Consider the following 17,361-nt stretch of genomic DNA (forward strand, 5'->3'; position numbering starts at 1 on the left):
ATATTGTGTAATATACTCACGATATAGCGTAATATTTCTAGTAAAAATTTCTATTCTGTACCTCCGTCAGTACTAACAAAACGTAACAAAAAGTGGATGAAAAAAAGTGAAAGAAAAGCTTTCCCGGGGGAAAAATGCTTTTTCAAAGAAATTTATGACATATTTTTTATATTCCAGATAAAACTATAGTAATTTGCACCAATTCTCTTAGAATCAATCTATTTAGAAAACTAAATAAGACTTAGTGTGAAAATTTATACTCTTCTGCAAACATCTGTATCGTTTTAGAAGAAATCTTTCGAAAAGCTTTGTTGTAAAGTTATTAAAAGAATTATTAAAAGATATTATGATGGGGTTGTATTTTATATACGCAAACTCCTTCATTCGTTCTAAAAAAATATTATACAACCAATTTACTACGAACGAAAAATTCTACTAAGTAAGAATTTATTCAGCACAATAAATCTATACATTTAAACTATTTAGCTCAGAGGCCTTGGAAATAGCCCTCATTTTAGTCATTTACCTTAATTTGTATTAACCAGGCCTAAACTTTAATATTCAATATTTTGAAAACAAAGTTGCTAAATGTTTTTTTAAATTTTAAAAATCAAAGTTTGATTTAAAAGATGAAAACCGATTTTGAAGATAACGAAGAATTCTCTTATAATCTTCATATATATTCTTCGAAAAGCAGACAAATACAACTTTCTAACAATTATCTTTCTGAAAATACTGGTTGCAGAATTGCAATAATATTGTCAGCTCTGGAGACGAAGTTTATATGCCTTTAAAAATCTGAATAGTCTGCTCTAATAAATCAAACAGCTAAAATGAAATTTTCTGAATCACCATTGATTTAAATTAAGTTAACAACAAACTAAGAAATTTAAAAAATGCATCATTTGGATGAAAGAAATTTTTGTCATTGCTTAAAAATTATTTATAGGTATGTTATTTTTTTAATTTTAATTTGTTTGTTTACTTAATTTTTCAATAAAATGTAAAATTTCGGTTGGTTTCAGAAGCGTGCGTCTTAACTTTTTTTGCATCAAAAATCGGAAGCCTGAGGCGCATAGGAATAACATAGTTTAATTAGAAAATACCTATCCTCGTTAAGCTATTCTAATTGGTGACAATGTTATGAATTTTACATGCTTCAAAAAAGAGTTGTCAAGCTTTTTACTACTAATTAAGAAGTATAGACATTTTTGATCACTTTTTGCAGCATTATTAACTAATATTTGTTATTCAAAATAATTAAATATTTGAAGCATTTTATTTCTTCAAAAGATATAAAGGATTTGAAAATTTCAGAAATTTTATGATCTTTCCCTATCTTATAAATCATTTCTTATATTGCTTAAGTTTAAGGTAAAAGGTATAAAATTGTCATAAATTTTGATATAAGCAGGTGCATGTACTACACTTAAAAAAAATATTTAATTTTGCCATCAAGTTTAGGCAATTTTATCTATTCCTATATTTTAAAGATAAAAATTTATGTTTTTCAGAGTCGTTTAATATTTGTTCTTGCATAGTCTGTTCTCCCATATATCGAATAACCATTATTTTTTTTAAAGATAAAATGGTTTATTCGAATCGTTAAATTTATTCTTCTTAAGACTAATAAAGGAAAATTCGCAGAATAGGTAAAACACCAAAAAATATAAAAGCAGTCAAATATTTCACCGATGCAGATTTTCTTCAAACAACAAGCAAGTAAGTATCATCTTATTAATATTTTTCTTCTTAAGCAGGTTTGATAAATAACTTTTTTTGGAGAATATGCTACTTTCGGGATTGGTTTGAGTTTTTTATTGTTATGCATGATTTGTATTTTATTACCGTCTTTGAACAGCTGACCCAATTTTATCGGTTTACGACTATTAATGTACAACTCCGTAGCCTTGTAATTTTGCACCCCGTCCAGAAGACAAGGCAACTCCTGAATCGAGTATTGGGAGAAATTCGCCTTCGTGGAGGACTTTTTGATGGAGTTAACCCGCATTTGCGTTACATGGAGATGAAAACCACGAGACCTCCCCATGGTTAGCCTGACGGCAAGAGGACTCTAACCCATGATCCGTCTACCACTGAGGATATGTCACGTCAGCACTATGGTCGGTCAAGCCGGATACGGAATTCGAACCCGGTTCGCTCCCTTGGAAGGCGAACGCTCTATCTCCTGAGCCATTTAACTGAACAAACTAATTGTGCTTTGTCGTCCCAAGAACTAACGCATCGTCCCATAAAATCTCGCCAAATAGGCAATGGTTTTATGTTAAAAAATATATAACTTTTCAAATATTGAAGTAATTTGACTGTTCTGAAGCCATGATAATTCTTCACGAGAAGATACCAATTTAAAATTATAGCTTCGCCTTGAATGTACGATACTTAAATTATGACTTATCTATCTACATTCTATTCTATTATTTTTTCTTATCATTCTTTCTTATTATTCTTTTATTATTATTCTATCATGTATGTTTTCTAAGCTGATTTTTCAAATAACGTGTACTTTTATAATGAAGAAAAGCTATAGTTTTCCGAATACGAAAATGGTTTTCAGTTTAATCTCTAATCCTGCTTTTTTTGGTCTTATAAAAACTAGTTCAAAGTGAAAATTATTTCCAGAGTTTATCATATCTATGTAACTTAATTCTGATCTAGAAGTAAAAATATCGCTATATTCGCATTTTTTTAAAACAATATTTCAATTTTTTTTAAAAACTTAATTTTTTTTTTCAAAATAACATATCAAAGAGATTTTTTTTCTCATTTAAGCTTTAGTTTGCGGCCTATTATGTTTATCTCCTTATATCTTCATATCTAACAAAGACTAAAAATTTATAATAAAAGATTATGAGCAGAAGTTCCGGAAGAACCTGTATTTATTAGCATACAAAATGCATACGAATCACGTGCTTATTATTTCTCTTAAAGTCAAAAGATTTTCCATGCTTGCGGTTGCAGAGAACAAATTTCGATATTTTCAATCACACCCACTTTTACATCAAACCATGATCGTTATAGTAAGAATATAAAATTATGCTAATACCCGAATCTTGATCTGGCGCTGCCATTTTTCGTGCTAAATATATCGTTGTAACGGAATTTTACAGTCAGAAACACTTCGATGAATAAAATTGTGTGTTGCCTTTTGAAAATTACAGAATCGGTATTATGTTTAATTTTATTTTTTAATAGGATATGCTTTTTGCTATTATTATAAACAAGATAGTATAGTAAGATAATATAATAATATTTGTTGTCTTCTTTTATTCGAACTTTAATGCTGCATACTTCATTTAGGATAATCACGAAAGTATCATGCGTCGGAATATTGCAGTCATCTTCTTGATTAGCTGTGTGCTTTTCGCAGTTCAAGCTGAAGGTAAGGAAGTGTTTCGATTATTCTGCGTCTGAATCTTGAAGCTGAATTTTCTGTTAAAATTTACTGCATGAAAAGTTTACTATGGAAAAATTATGAAACTCAATGAATTGCATGCAATTATATTTTGAAAACGAATAAGAGATGCCTTCACCTTTGTACTGCCAAATAGCAAGAATAATTTTTAATTATGTTCTTCAGTGTGGATGTGCTGTTAAGGAATATAGAGCAATGTAAAGATGTGTCCTAATGATTGGACACTATGCCAAAGAGTTAAGGAGGTTTGAAACACTGTAAACGAGGAAAAAAGTTGTTTTTGCATAAGATTAGCATATATAGTAGTAGCATAGTATGGCTTTCAGGAGAACTCCTCCAGACTTCAATCTTGCATCGTGGCGGGTACCATGGTTACGAGGGAAAATTACTTCGACCAGGGGTGTGGGATGAATTGTTTTGTCTTGATCTTTGAACAGGTCAACGTGAGTTAACCAATCAACACCTTCATTTCACCATTACACCCTCATTAGAAATATGCTCTTGCTTTTTACCATAACAGCCGACAATCCCAGACTTTTAGTCTGGAGAAGTTCTCCACAAAAAATTTGTGCAGAACTGCGCAAGAAAAATTACATTGTTTCATTTTTTATTGATAAATAATAATTTTAAAGTTGTTTTTCCGAAAACAAAATTATTATCATTTTGTTGTTACATATAACGTCAATATCAATATTCTTTTAATTTTTTTAAAAGTGTTTAATTTGTATGACGCTTAAGTTGCATACAATGTTATAAAATTATTATAAGTAAATCATCAGCATTAAGTAAACAGAATGATTATAATAAAATCAATATAATGAAATCATTAGTATCAAATCAGTGATTAAATCATTAGAAATTTCTTAAAAAAAATTCTAAGCATGTAAATTTCTAAAATAAATTTCTTGATTGCTTCACATTGTCTAAAAATATTTTTCTCATGAGTTCATGCAACTGCTTTATCTTAGTCAAAAAATTATTTTTTGGCATCATACAATGAAAATGTCCAGAAAAAGAGTATATATATATATATATATATATATATATATATATATATATATATTATTATTATTATTATATTATTATATATAATAATATGAATATGTACCGTTACCCCTCTAGCTGTGAACTCTAATTTTAACTTTAGTAACGGTTACCCAGGTTATACAGTAGACAAATACCTAATGAATTACAGGAAACTCTTAACATTTAAAACTCATTTTTATTGCAATTCTAAATCTTCAAAAAACATAATTCCACACATTTCCAAATGCTAACATGGGAATAAACACTTCCCTTTATTCATTAATTAAAACAACATGCAACCTTAAAACACTTGAGCATAACCTTCAATTCATACAGTTCAAAAAAGACATTTAAGAAATAAAAACTGCATTTATCATTACTAAAAGCAATAAAGACTTGGTTTATGATGTCTATAAATCACACTTAAATACTCATTGTTCTCCTACACACAAAAAAACACAACATAAACAGTTCAGAATTTACGGTAAATGATTCCTCTAAAATGTTAACGAAATAAAATTTAAAGTTTTATAAGTACACAAAAGAATTCACTGTTCGCCCTCTGGAAACGCCCACCGGAATGGTAGATGAGCTCGTGGGCAAACTCCTCGGCTAGGATCTCAAAATTTCTCCAGCTATTCTAAGTTCATTAAGCTTAGGCATGCAGAAGGGAAACACCGGACTTCCAGCATAGATACTTTCGGACTTGGCCCACCGTCTCGAAGCAGCAGTAACCGATCTAAGAGCTGTGCTAGACACTCGTTGTCCTATATACGCGTTGCCGATCGCAGCGCTGCACTTTGATTGGCTCCATACCCTTTTATTTGTATACTCATGCCTGTACCAGTTTTTTTGGCTCTTCAGTGTATGTATATAAATAAAGGCTCTGAAGTTGTACTAGCTCATCTTTAACAAAATTTGAATTTCATTTTTGACACCTTATTTTGTAAAATACTCTGAGTAATAAATAATACTTGTACTCCTAAGCTTTCATTTTCAGGTTAAAAAATAAGCATTAAATTGAAAAAAATATCTTACATCAGGTTTCAGAAGTGCATTATCAGGATCATAGTAAAATATAAAAAAATGACTTATCAATTGATTTTAGATAAATTGATTCCACCAGTTTTTATTTTTGAGTAAAATATTATCTGGATTTACAGTAAATTTTACATAAGGATAGGTTAATCATCGATATTATTTACAGATGCACATCTCAGTATAGTGGATTATTTAAAACTCTATTGTTCTTTATTTACTAAAAAAAATTCTTAATACTTGTTGAGCGCAATCTTGGTTGCAAATGCTTTTCTCACTATTCCGTATTATTATGAACTTATTTTTCTTTTTTTCAGATACATGTACAGTAGGGGGGAAAACATATAAAGTAGGAGAAAAATTCCCCAGTGAGAAGGGATGTTTAATACAAACATGCCAGGCTGGAGGCCTAATCTACGCTACTGAGTAAGTATTCAAACTGTTTAAAATTCTCTTAAGGAGTCAAGATGGTTTTTATTTTATTAAAAGATTATCGATGGATAACTTCTTTTTGCTTTTGTGTAACTAAAATAAAGTTTAGTTTAGGGTTCTAAACTTTCTTAAAGTATTTATTACATAAGCATAAATTTTCCTAAAATAGTTTACTGTAATCACGGATATTTTTTATATGCAAACAATTGCGTAAAATTTTTCAAACAACTTTTATAATTAAATTTTCTTTAGAGACAAAATTTGACGAAAAAAAGAGATACTATGGAGTCTTGCACACTCGTCATAAGTTATAAAAATCGAGTAAATTCTTTGAAATATGTTTTAATAGGCCGTAAAAAAATTTTAAATTATACTTGAAGCGTAATGACTTAAAATTCACTCTGCATAATATCGATGATCACATACAACCCCCAATCACCAAACTCCGTTCCTCAGGGATCCATCTTTTAAGGTCATGTAATTTTGACTCCGGTCGGATGACGAAGATAACACATGAGCAGCACTATTGTTACACTCTTTTGTCTCTAATAGAGTTTAAATACAATGGCAATTCCTTTTTCCTTTACTGATATACTGCTTAATTTTATATTTCTAGCTGCGGAGTATTTCGATTGCCAGATGATTCCCCTTGCAAGATTATCGAAAAAGAAGGAAGATATCCCGAATGCTGTCCACGAAAGGTCTGTCCAGGAGATCCAGACTTTTAAGAAGGCTTCACATTTTCTTTAAACACAAGCATCATGTTTAACAGTGAATAAAAAGTACATAAAAATTTCTCATTTTATTAACATTTTATCCACCTATCTATCTTTTTATCTAAAATACTAACGCGTATGAATGAAGATTGTCAATCTATACATTTTGTTTTATTTTACATTTTATAGCAGTCGTTGAACAGCCGACCCAGCTTTGCGTTTACGAATACTAATAATCAAATCCGTAGCCTTGTATTTTTGAACCCAATCCAAAAGACAAGGGAACTCATGGATCAAGTATTGGGAGAAAAATGAGGAGTCGGTTGAGGATTTTTTAATAAAAATTATCCGTATTTGTGTTACATGGAAAGGAAACCCTCGAAATCCTCTTACAATCAGCCTAATGGCACAGGGACACTGGCCCATAATTCGTCCACCACTGAGGATTTTTTACGTCAGCACTGCTGTCGGTGTAAGCCGGTTGCGGAATTCGTATTCAACCTTCGCTGGGATTAGAGCCCGGTTCACCTCATTGGAAAGCGAACGCCCTATCCTCTAAGCAAGCCACCACTGCTCAAAATAATTTATCGCAGTCGGAAGGACTAGAACCAACGCGTTAATATCCCAATGGCACCTGAACATTTATCTAACATAGAATTGGGTTTGGTTCATATTGTCACCAATCACTTCACCGATAAATTATATCGCTAGGAATATAATAGTTTTTTTATCATTACAAAAATGAAGAAATAGCTTGGATGTTTTTTTTTAATATTCTCTTATGTTTTTTTCAATTCAATAAGCTTTCTTTTTGATATTAACCCTCAGTTATATACTGCAAAGAATACATCAAGAAATTTAAAATCGTCTCATTATTCAACTTCTCGGAGTTTTATCAGTGTTAAAAGTTTTCTTTAGAAAAAAGAAAGGATTTTTCTACTTTATATGGTTACTTTTTTAAAAACATAGTGCTAAATAGCAAGAAGTAGTTTGATTTAAAATGTGCTAGTCTTTAGAAGAATTTGTTAAATTTTCGATTTCACAAAAACGTTCAATATTTTCTAAACGTATATTTCTGGTTTCTTCAAAATTTAAATTATTCTTTCAAGTTTGAATTTATGGTATAAATTCTACGCAAAAAGTAGATTTTTTTGCATCATAAAATACGTGAAAATCAATAATTTCAAAATAATAAAACTTTAACGAGTTAGTAATGTTTTAATACAAAGTTAATTTAATGAAAGCGAAACAAATGTTGATGAATAGCACATTTGACCAGTCCAAAAGCCTAAAAATGGACACTGGGGATACGATCCAAAGGTTTTCCTATCCGAGAAATTACAAAGTGCAATGAAAACTGTATAAGTTGAATAGTAGCAAAACAATGTTTAAGTGGTCAATTTAGATAAGTGGTTGATCTATCGAGGGGGTTTTCTTTGTTCTTTTCTTGTCAGTGTTCGATCATAAAATTTTTCCTTGGTAAATCACTGCGTCTAAGATATGTGAGGAGAGTATAGTAATCGACAATGTCAGCCTTCATCTATCAAAAGGTACCCTAGGATTAAATCGAGTTAGAATGTCTTATATTCTAGTGAATTGATGTTTAATAATTTTAGTGGTAATTACACCACAATGCTGCTCCACCAGACTTTTATCAGGAATATAATTCGATGAATGTATACCATTAGTTGCCGTATTGGTGAAAGATCGGGAGAGCTGCGTTAAGCTCACCGAGTTTAGAGTATTTGTCATGTGAGCTATATTAAGTTCACGATTGGTGTCTGGTCTATCCTGCGCTGCTATTAGTAGTCGAGTGTGTGCGTGGTTCCGTTGTGTGTACATGAGACTGAGAAGCAACAGCGTGAGAAGGACGCAGTCTCAAATAGCAAGTCAACATTTCAATGTGACCCATCCATCGAAGTAGGCGTGTTCATATCACGTCCGGGTCACCAATGTGGGGAGAGTAGGAAACGACAATGTTACCCTTCGTCTATGAAAAGGTTCCCCAAAATTGAATCGACTTAGCATGTCATAGATATTAGTGAATTTATGTTTAATAATTGTAGTGGTAGTTACGTCACAGACAGCCTTTATTTCCACAATTCCGAAAATTTGAAGCTAATTCATATACAATATTCCAATGTCCATAACCACACCAAGTCTCAAAATTAAATGCAAATTAGAGAGGACAGAAGGGTCTTCATTATAGTTTCTTAATATCAAAATTTTTCTTATGTGATTTACTGTTTTCCAAATATACATATATTATCCACAAATATTATTCCATACTAGGGCCCTAAGCCCCCTGGTCACTGACGCTCTCTACCCCCGATGATTGCTTCGCAATAATTGCTGTTTCTTGGCATAAAACAATTGAAATTATTCAACTTAAAATATAAACACTAAAAAGAACACTTGTCCCGCCCTCTTCCTACGTCCAAATATTTCCCTTATAATACTATTAGGATCTATAAGTGAACATAAATCCTTTTTCTAAGTAATCGTTTTTTGAAATAATATTTAAAATTAAAAGAAAATCGTTATAACAAATTTAATGAGTTAACATTTGTACTTCGAAATTTTTTCTTACCAAACGGACGGATAATAATATTTAAAATCTATATATATATTTCTCTTACATGGCACCAAAAAAAAGCCTCATTACAACTCCCCGAATGGCAACGTTAGAAAATGGACCAAAGATTGCTGATAAAAATGTTGCATGGCAAATGTCACATGAGGTGGCTCAACATATAGCGCTATTAAAAACGGAAACAATAGCCAGAGTGAGCATTACCAGGTTGTTCAATTCAGATTCATGCCCTAAAACATGATAATATTTAATTTAAACTCAATTAGGAATTAATTAGGCTGGCCTTCTCCATGACTACAAATAAGTCACAAGGTCAGACTTTTGAGAAAATCAGTTTAGTATTGACTAAACAAGTTTTTAGTCATGGACAACTTTATGTTGGCCTGTCAAGAGTTAGCCTGTCAAGCCTTTCAGTAATTGCTCCAAGATGCCAAATCTATAATTGTGTTTTCAAAGAAATTCTAAATGCTTAGTGTTAATTTCTTAGAGCTTTGCAGAAAAATATGTTTTTTGGAAAAAATTTAATTGAAACTTCTATTGGCAGTAGGCAAGGGGAACTGCCAAAATCAAAACTCCCCGATTAGAAATGCAGCATGGCGACCTCCATGCCACCTGGTATTTCTCGGGTAATGCTAACAGCCATGCATTTTAATTTATTGCATGTAAAACATCCTTATTTTGTTCTAAAATGTTATGTACTTTATCACAAATGTTAATTAAAATAGAAATTGATTTCAATAATGCTGATCACCAAAAAATATTTCATTTGGCGATAAAACAAATTTTTGTGTTCTTGAAAATGAAAGACTTTTTGAGGGTTATTATCTCACATGGAAAAGTTAGGGTTTAAAGTTTATATTTTTAAATAATAAAATTTTTTTCTAAAACTTTCAGAATTTCTAGCATTAACTAATTTATTGTACACATTTAGTTGAATTTAGGTGAGTAACTGCAATATTTCATAATATTTGCTAATATGTTTCTCATTTAGCTAATGTTTTGATTTTTTCACCATGTACAATCTAAATAGCTAATATACTTTTTGACAATAAGAACATTGATAAAATTCTTCTACATAAGTACAATACTATGTCTTTGATGATAAAATACTGTGTCTTTGATGATAATATACTATGTCTTTGTGCTAGAGCATTGTGTTCATTGGCGAGCGAGCGCAGCGAGGCATGGTTCACGGCGTGAACTACATAGGATTGTGTAGCAATTCTCGGGGGTTGGCGAGCGTAAGCGAGCAGGGGGCGGAGCCTCCTAGTTAAAAGAATATCGTTATAACAAATTTAGGGAGTTAACATTTGTACTTCGAAATTTTTTCTTACCAAACGGACGGATAATAATATTTAAAATTAAAAGAATATCGTCATAACAAATTTAGTGAGTTAACATTTGTACTTCGAAATTATTTCTTACCAAACGGACGGTAAATAATATTTAAAATTAAAAGAATATCGTTATGACAAATTTAGTGAATTAACATTTGTACTTCGAAATTTTTTCTTACCAAACGGACGGTAAATAATATTTAAAATTAAAAGAATATCGTTATAACAAATTTAGTGAGTTAACATTTGTACTTCGAAATTTTTTCTTACCAAACGGAAGGATGTATTTTAAATATAATTTTTGCACTCATGCATATCTCGTTAACCATAATTCACAATGTAATTTGCACCAAAATATAAGAATTGTAAAACGATTAATAAGATCAGACACCGATTCAAATAACTTATTTTAAAATGAAACGTTGAATTACGTTATTCTAATAATAATAATTTTTAAAAAAATCCTCATAAACCCTTAATTTAGAAATCAAACAAAATCAAAAACGTAATAATAACTGCACAGGTAATTTTAACCTTTAATTTAGGGAAACAAAAATATTTCAACATCATTAGGTTTTTATAAGAAATTTGAAACTTGCGTAAGAAATTAGTAAGAAATTTATAACTTAGTCAGATATACTGTTCCAATACACCAAGTCTCAAAATTATAGGCAAATTGGATTTGGCAAAAGGACGCCTCATCGCAATATCAATATTCCCTATACAACATATCCATAGAAAAAATTTAGAATCATTTAATTCTGTACAACCAGAAGGCGTGGTCTAGTGGTAGAACGTGATGATGTAGTTCGAAAGGTCCGAGTTTTACCTTGATAACACTTTTATTAAATTATGTCTTCAGCTGTAGAACCCTAAATGATCGTTTGATAGAACACCGACTTTATAAATAAAATTCATTATTTATGATGAATATATTACTCAAAAAAGACACTTGATAATATCGAAATTTTCATGTTTTTATCAATTCTGTTCTAAAATTTTAAGTTTTATGTTAGACAATTTACTTCTCAATGGTTTGGAGCAGCATATTAGTTGAAAATTTGTTTTGGTGCTTGAGTCAATGAATAAAATAATCTGAATTGTAAATTTCCTTTAAATGATTAAAAAAGAAAAAAAAATCTGCTTTAAAAGTTTAAAGCGATTGTCAGATAAATATAATTCTTAATTGTTGAATTTTGCTTTCTTTTATTTTAGAGAAATAATAAAAAAATTAACTTTATCAATAATTAAAAAATTAAACATTTATAATTAATAACTCATAACTAATAATATGTTTAAAAAATTATAAATTTATAATTGATAATCAGTAATTAATAATCAGTAATTAATAAATTATTAAATTAAAAACTGTATAAAAATATTAAAAAAATAATTTACAGGATTCAAAAATCGTAATTGGTTAAATGAAGTCTGAATTTTCAAAATTCATGCCATAATTTCACACAACCCATGTGGAACACCTAGTATGCACCACTGTTTTAGAATACCCAAATCAGGTCAGTCTGGAAAGTTTAATGCTTTTAAATCCTCTCTGCATTCTCCAGTAATCAAACAGGTTTAGATATTTAATGTTAAGCCTTCCTCAGTAATGATCTTTTTTATTTTGATGGCGCTTTATGCTTTTCGCGATGAAATTCCCCAATGTGCATTCTTAATGACCTCATTTTTATCAAGTATTCTAAAATATATACTAAGAGCAATCATTACGGAACACTACTATGTCAATCTCATGAGCCTAATCTCATGAACCTACTATCTCATGAATCTAAATTTTGTAACCTGCGATGGTTTAGAGGATAGAGCACATGCCTTCTAATGAGTAGACCACGTTTAACTCTCGATGACTGGTCGATTCACGCACTTCTCCCGATTTACATCGACCATAGTAAAAATATTTCCAACTGTACCCATCAAATGGGTTGGAATCTCCTTGTCATCGGTCTAACCGTTGGAGGTTTCAGGGATTTTCATCTAACACAAATGTAGGTCAGCTCTGTTAAAATGTCTCCCATTTTTGTAATGCTAACCTAAGAGTTTCCATGTCTCTCAAGTTCAAAATTAAAGGGCAAGGTAAATGAAATACAAATTCAGCTATTCTGCGCCGGCAATAAATGCAGCAAAGTATATACTTGGTATTTTTCATACTCTTTAAATAAATACAACACAATATAAACCTTCATATATTTATTTTAAGTGCCAAGAACAATATTTACTGAAGTACATAAATAACTCATATCATGCCAATTTTAATTTTCTTTTTCAATAGTTCAAAAATGTTATGTTATTTCTTTTAGAAATCAGGGTCACCGGGACAGACGGGTCGATCACAGCAATCAGGATATTTTCCTTGTCCTTCTACTCTCCTGCATTTGGATTCAGGAGAATGTTGAAATTCTCCACAGCTAAAAAAAAAAATACTTGATTATTAGATAAATAATATCCGAAATAAATCTTTCCGAAAGCATAAAAATAATATTTATTTAAACCAAAATATTTTCCTCTTATGAAATATTTTTATTGATGTATATAACTTTTTATTATAATTTTTGTACCATGATTTTTGATTCTAATTTTATTTATTATATACAATATTTTACTGTGTATTCATTCATTTTTCTGTCCCCTAAATTGGAATAACTTTTCCAGTGCTTCATAATATGACTTTTTTAACGCTTTGATCGTTTCTGAAATCTGACAATGGATAAGACAATAATGTTTTTAAGAAGAATTTTTGTTTAATTACTTGATTTTAATTTATTTATATCGCTAATTCTAGATTTTTAATAGTTAAGGAATTGAGCTGTCTATGTGAAGGACTGGGATTCGATTCCCTGTCCTACACTTTCAGATTATTGATTACCAACTTATTGAGTCGGAGTGAATACAAAATGCTATTAAGATAAGGTTCTTTTTTTCTATTCCTTTAATTTTCATTTACATAGTTTCATACATTCACACAGAAATGTTATAGCGTCTATCGAAAACAGAATTTCGTCATTAAAAATCATTACATGAATAACAAACTAAATTATTTAAATTATTACTTAATTTTGACAGGTACTGCTTCACAGAAATATAAAGTTCAACTTCCTTTTTTATGTACAAAGAAAAATTTAAAATTTTATTAAGAATTCTTTAAGCATAGTCTTAAAATTACTGCTTTTCAAAACAAGCAGTACTTACCAAAGACCTTTTTTACAGATTAAAAACTAATAAATCATTTATTTAAAAGGAATTTTTAAAACTTAATTCAAAAATTAAAAATTTATAATTAAAAATTAATGTTTACCTAATTATTAAAACGTTCAACTAATAATTAATTATTTCTTGAAATTTATTATTGTAGCAATTCAATAAAATTATAACTAACAATTCAGTTAAGGAAAATTATATTTAATTATTTAGGGATTAAATAATATAATTAATAATTGAAGAAGTCGGAACGCTTATAATAAGTACTTAGGGCAAATTATAGAAAATTACTAATTAATTTTTACAATGGAAAAAATCAATGAAATAATTTCTGCTGATTATAATTAATGCTTCATTAGTTCGGAAGAATCATATTAAATGGCTACTTATTTTTTTAAAATTATAATTAGTAAATATTTGAAGTTTATTAAAAAAATAATTTTAAACTTACCCAACTGAAATTATTGCATCTTTTCCTACGCAAGTACTAAGTCCACACCCATCCTTTTCTTCCATTGGAAATTTTTCCTGCTTCTTGTAAGTTTTTCCTCCATACTCTCATGTTTCTGAAATTATGTCAAAAAGAAGTTTTTCTTTGAAAAAAAAAATAAAGTATTACTTCAAGTCAACTATTAAAATATTTAGACTTGTAGGCGTTAATTTAACTGTGCAATGTGTTTTTGTTATTTATTAATTTATTTATTTATGCATACATGTTCTTTTTCACTAGCATAGGGCTTCTTTCATAGCTTTCCATCTCATTTAGATATTTTGCCTCTTTCCTTGTCTTTCCTATTGTTTTCAATTGGTTTACAATAGTCCTGTGCCAAGTAGTTAGGCCTTCCTCTTTTTCTATTGCCCTCAGGGCTCCGATCGAAATCTTGCTTTACTTTAAATTTTTCAGGTTTATTAATTTTAAAGAGCAAACGTCGGTGACGGAGACAGTTAAGCTTTCGGGATATATATTTTTTCTTTTTATGATTTTAACTCCGTTAGTCGAAATATAAATTTGAAACAGAAACTATTTACAGATAATCCCATGAATAGAAGATTTAATCATTATTTTTGAAAATTATCTATTGAATATTACAAAATAATAATAACTTTATGTACCAAATTAGCAGGCGTTAATCAAAAACGGTCATTTGAATGAATCAATAATGTATCTAATTTTTTTCAAATAAAGAAATAATAATGAAATTAAATCTTAATTAATTAAAAAGGACTCTTTTAAGATTCTTAAATAAGATCATAAGTTATCAAATACAGTAGAATCAAAAGGTTTTTTTTTCGATTCAGAATGGTTAAATTTGATTTGAAAAATTATTTAAATTTATTTTGGGTACAAACTACTTTTTTAAAAAAAAGAAAAAATGCGGAAGTGTAGATCGAATTACCAAACTTATGAAACAATATTTATCTATTTAAGTTAAAACAGACGTCGAGATTTTTCTTTGAATAAAACTTATTTGGAATGCACATAAGAGTAAGCATTTACACAAATGTAAATTCATAAAAAAATTATTACCTTCTTCTGCAGTTACCAAAACAAGTGCCAATCCAACAAAAACTAAAAGTGTGGTACAACGGAACATTGTTGATCGATTTAAATATTTTAAGATATTTCTGAAATAGATACAAATATGTTTTTTCATACAATTCAATACAATTGCTTTTGAGCTTTGAATTTGAGTAACAATGAGGACTTGATGTTTATTTACTTCATTTGTAGGGGGAAAAAAACAATGTTAAATTTGAATTTAGAATGCTTTTGAAAGGTGGGAAAGAAATTGATAATTTTAAATAAAAAAAAGTTATTAGTATCAAGGTTAATCCAACAAAAACTAAAAGTGTGGTACAACGGAACATTGTTGATCGATTTAATTATTTTAAGATATTTCTGAAATAGATACAAATATGTTTTTTCATACAATTCAATACAATTGCTTTTGAGCATTGAATTTGAGTAACAATGAGGAGTTGATGTTTATTTACTTCATTTGCAGGGAAAAAAAAGAAAAACAACGTTAAATATGAATTTAGAATGTTTTCGGAAGGTGGGAAAGTAAAGTAAATAAATAAGAAAAAAGTTTGTGGTAAGACAATCACCCTATAAAGGTAATTACCGTATTACCATCACCATATAAAGGTAATTCTCCGGATTAAAAAAAGAAAAAAGAATATTTAAAGAAAATTACTATCGAGGAAGAGAAAAATTCTTAAGGTGAATAAAAAAATAATTAAAAAAATGGAAAACTTCAAAGCAAAATGACCAAAAAGAGAAAAGACAAGTGTATGAACAACTTACATAACAAAACAGTTTTATTAACAAAAAAAATTTACATAAATAAATAAACCAAAACCCTTGATTCATTCCAATGGAGATGATAAAAATGCATCAGATGAGGATTGTTTATATTGCAGTGATATATTTTATAACTAAACAAAAAAAAAAGATTGATTCAATACACAAAGTATTTTTTCTAGGGCCCACGGAAGTTTAGTTGAGTGGAGGGCGAAGATAATTTCTTCGTATGTGAATTTCGCACATAATATTCCTAAATTGTCTAATAAAATTAAATAATCTGCTACTTTTTCACTGAAGTTCTAGTCTTTCTAAATAATCGATAAAGTAAACATATGCAACTGGACGGGTGACTCTACTTTTTTCATTTATAAGGAAGTACTACATTAATAAAATTTTGAAGACTAATATATATTTTATTTTATAACTGTTATTGAACAATTTTTTGGGTTTATGACTATTAATATTCAACTTTGTAGCCCTTAAATTTTGAACCTAATCCAAAAGACAAGGAAACACCTAGATCAAGTGTTGGGAGAAATTTGCCTTCTTGGAGGACACTTTTTAAAGGATCTAACTCGCATTTGCGTTATATAGAGAGGAAGACCGTGAGAACCTCCCATGGTTAGCCTGACGACAAAAGGACTCTAACCCATGATCCGTTTACCACTGTGGTCGGTGCAAACCGAATGCGGATCCGTTTCGAGCAGCCATCGCGGGAGATTCGAACCCGGTTCACGTTATTTGAAGGCGAACGCTCTAACCCCTGAGTCATCGTGACTCAAGAAAAATTTGTTGTAAGCAACTAAACAATGAATGTGTTGATTAAATCTAGCAGTTTCTGCGTCGAACAGCTTAGCTCTCACAGGTCTTCACATCTTAGATAGCCGGGCCATCTTAGATAGCCATCTTAGATAGCCCCATTTTACGGAAACAGGAACGAATACCAGAAAAGGGAAATAAACATAATTAAACAAATATTAAAGCATCAGTTAAACTTTAAGACCGAATCCACTTTTGTTCATAATTTAAACTTTAGACAAATCTAAAATAGAGTAAAAAGCTGATTTCTATACATGAAATTAAAATAAATCTATTTTTAAAAAAAATAAGAAAAAAAGATAAGAAAAAGCATTATAAAACTTACTAAACTTTTCTTCAAAATATCCTTTTAGAAGTTCCCAAAAAGAAAAAATACCATATTTCTATAAAAAGCACTCAATTTTTATGTTTAATTTTTATGTTCGCTTCTTGTACCATAAAAACCA

At 29.6% G+C, this 17,361-nt stretch overlaps 1 protein-coding gene and 1 long non-coding RNA gene across 4 annotated transcripts; one reads left to right on the forward strand and one right to left on the reverse strand.

Annotated features, from left to right (window-relative positions):
• Positions 1 to 1,595: 1,595 nt before the first annotated feature.
• LOC107450678 (U-scoloptoxin(16)-Er13a-like) lies at positions 1,596 to 13,061 on the forward strand. Of its 2 annotated transcripts, XR_015430008.1 has the most exons (5): positions 1,596 to 1,722; positions 3,319 to 3,400; positions 5,815 to 5,923; positions 6,546 to 6,711; positions 12,891 to 13,061. XR_015430008.1 is itself a non-coding variant. In XM_016066531.5 (4 exons), exons 2-4 carry the CDS (start codon positions 3,337 to 3,339, stop codon positions 6,655 to 6,657), a joined length of 285 nt encoding a protein of 94 aa, XP_015922017.2. In that variant the 5' UTR covers positions 1,596 to 1,722; positions 3,319 to 3,336; the 3' UTR covers positions 6,658 to 6,725. The 2 variants fall into 2 exon arrangements, 1 of the variants encoding a protein (XP_015922017.2); XM_016066531.5 differs by lacking the exon at positions 12,891 to 13,061 and having other exon boundaries at positions 6,546 to 6,725.
• Positions 12,777 to 15,455, reverse strand: LOC139426329 (uncharacterized). 2 transcript variants are annotated; one of them, XR_011637571.2, is made up of 3 exons: positions 15,317 to 15,455; positions 14,240 to 14,354; positions 12,777 to 12,998 (listed from the first exon to the last, which is right to left on the reverse strand). It is a non-coding gene; the product is annotated as an uncharacterized LOC139426329 (long non-coding RNA). The 2 variants fall into 2 exon arrangements; XR_015430009.1 differs by lacking the exon at positions 15,317 to 15,455 and having other exon boundaries at positions 14,240 to 14,448.
• Between the last annotated feature and the right edge of the window lie 1,906 nt (positions 15,456 to 17,361).

Source organism: Parasteatoda tepidariorum, chromosome 10 (genome assembly GCF_982258835.1).
Source record: "Parasteatoda tepidariorum strain Cologne lab strain chromosome 10, Ptep-v5.0, whole genome shotgun sequence".
NCBI lineage: Eukaryota > Metazoa > Arthropoda > Arachnida > Araneae > Theridiidae > Parasteatoda > Parasteatoda tepidariorum.

Coding starts and splice junctions, on each gene's coding strand:
- LOC107450678 (XM_016066531.5), top strand. CDS start 3,337: ATGCGTCGGAATATTGCAGTCATCTTCTTGATTAGCTGTGTGCTTTTC. Junction 3,401..5,814: donor TTTCGCAGTTCAAGCTGAAG/GTAAGGAAGTGT, acceptor TCTTTTTTTCAG/ATACATGTACAGTAGGGGGG. Junction 5,924..6,545: donor GGCCTAATCTACGCTACTGA/GTAAGTATTCAA, acceptor TTATATTTCTAG/CTGCGGAGTATTTCGATTGC.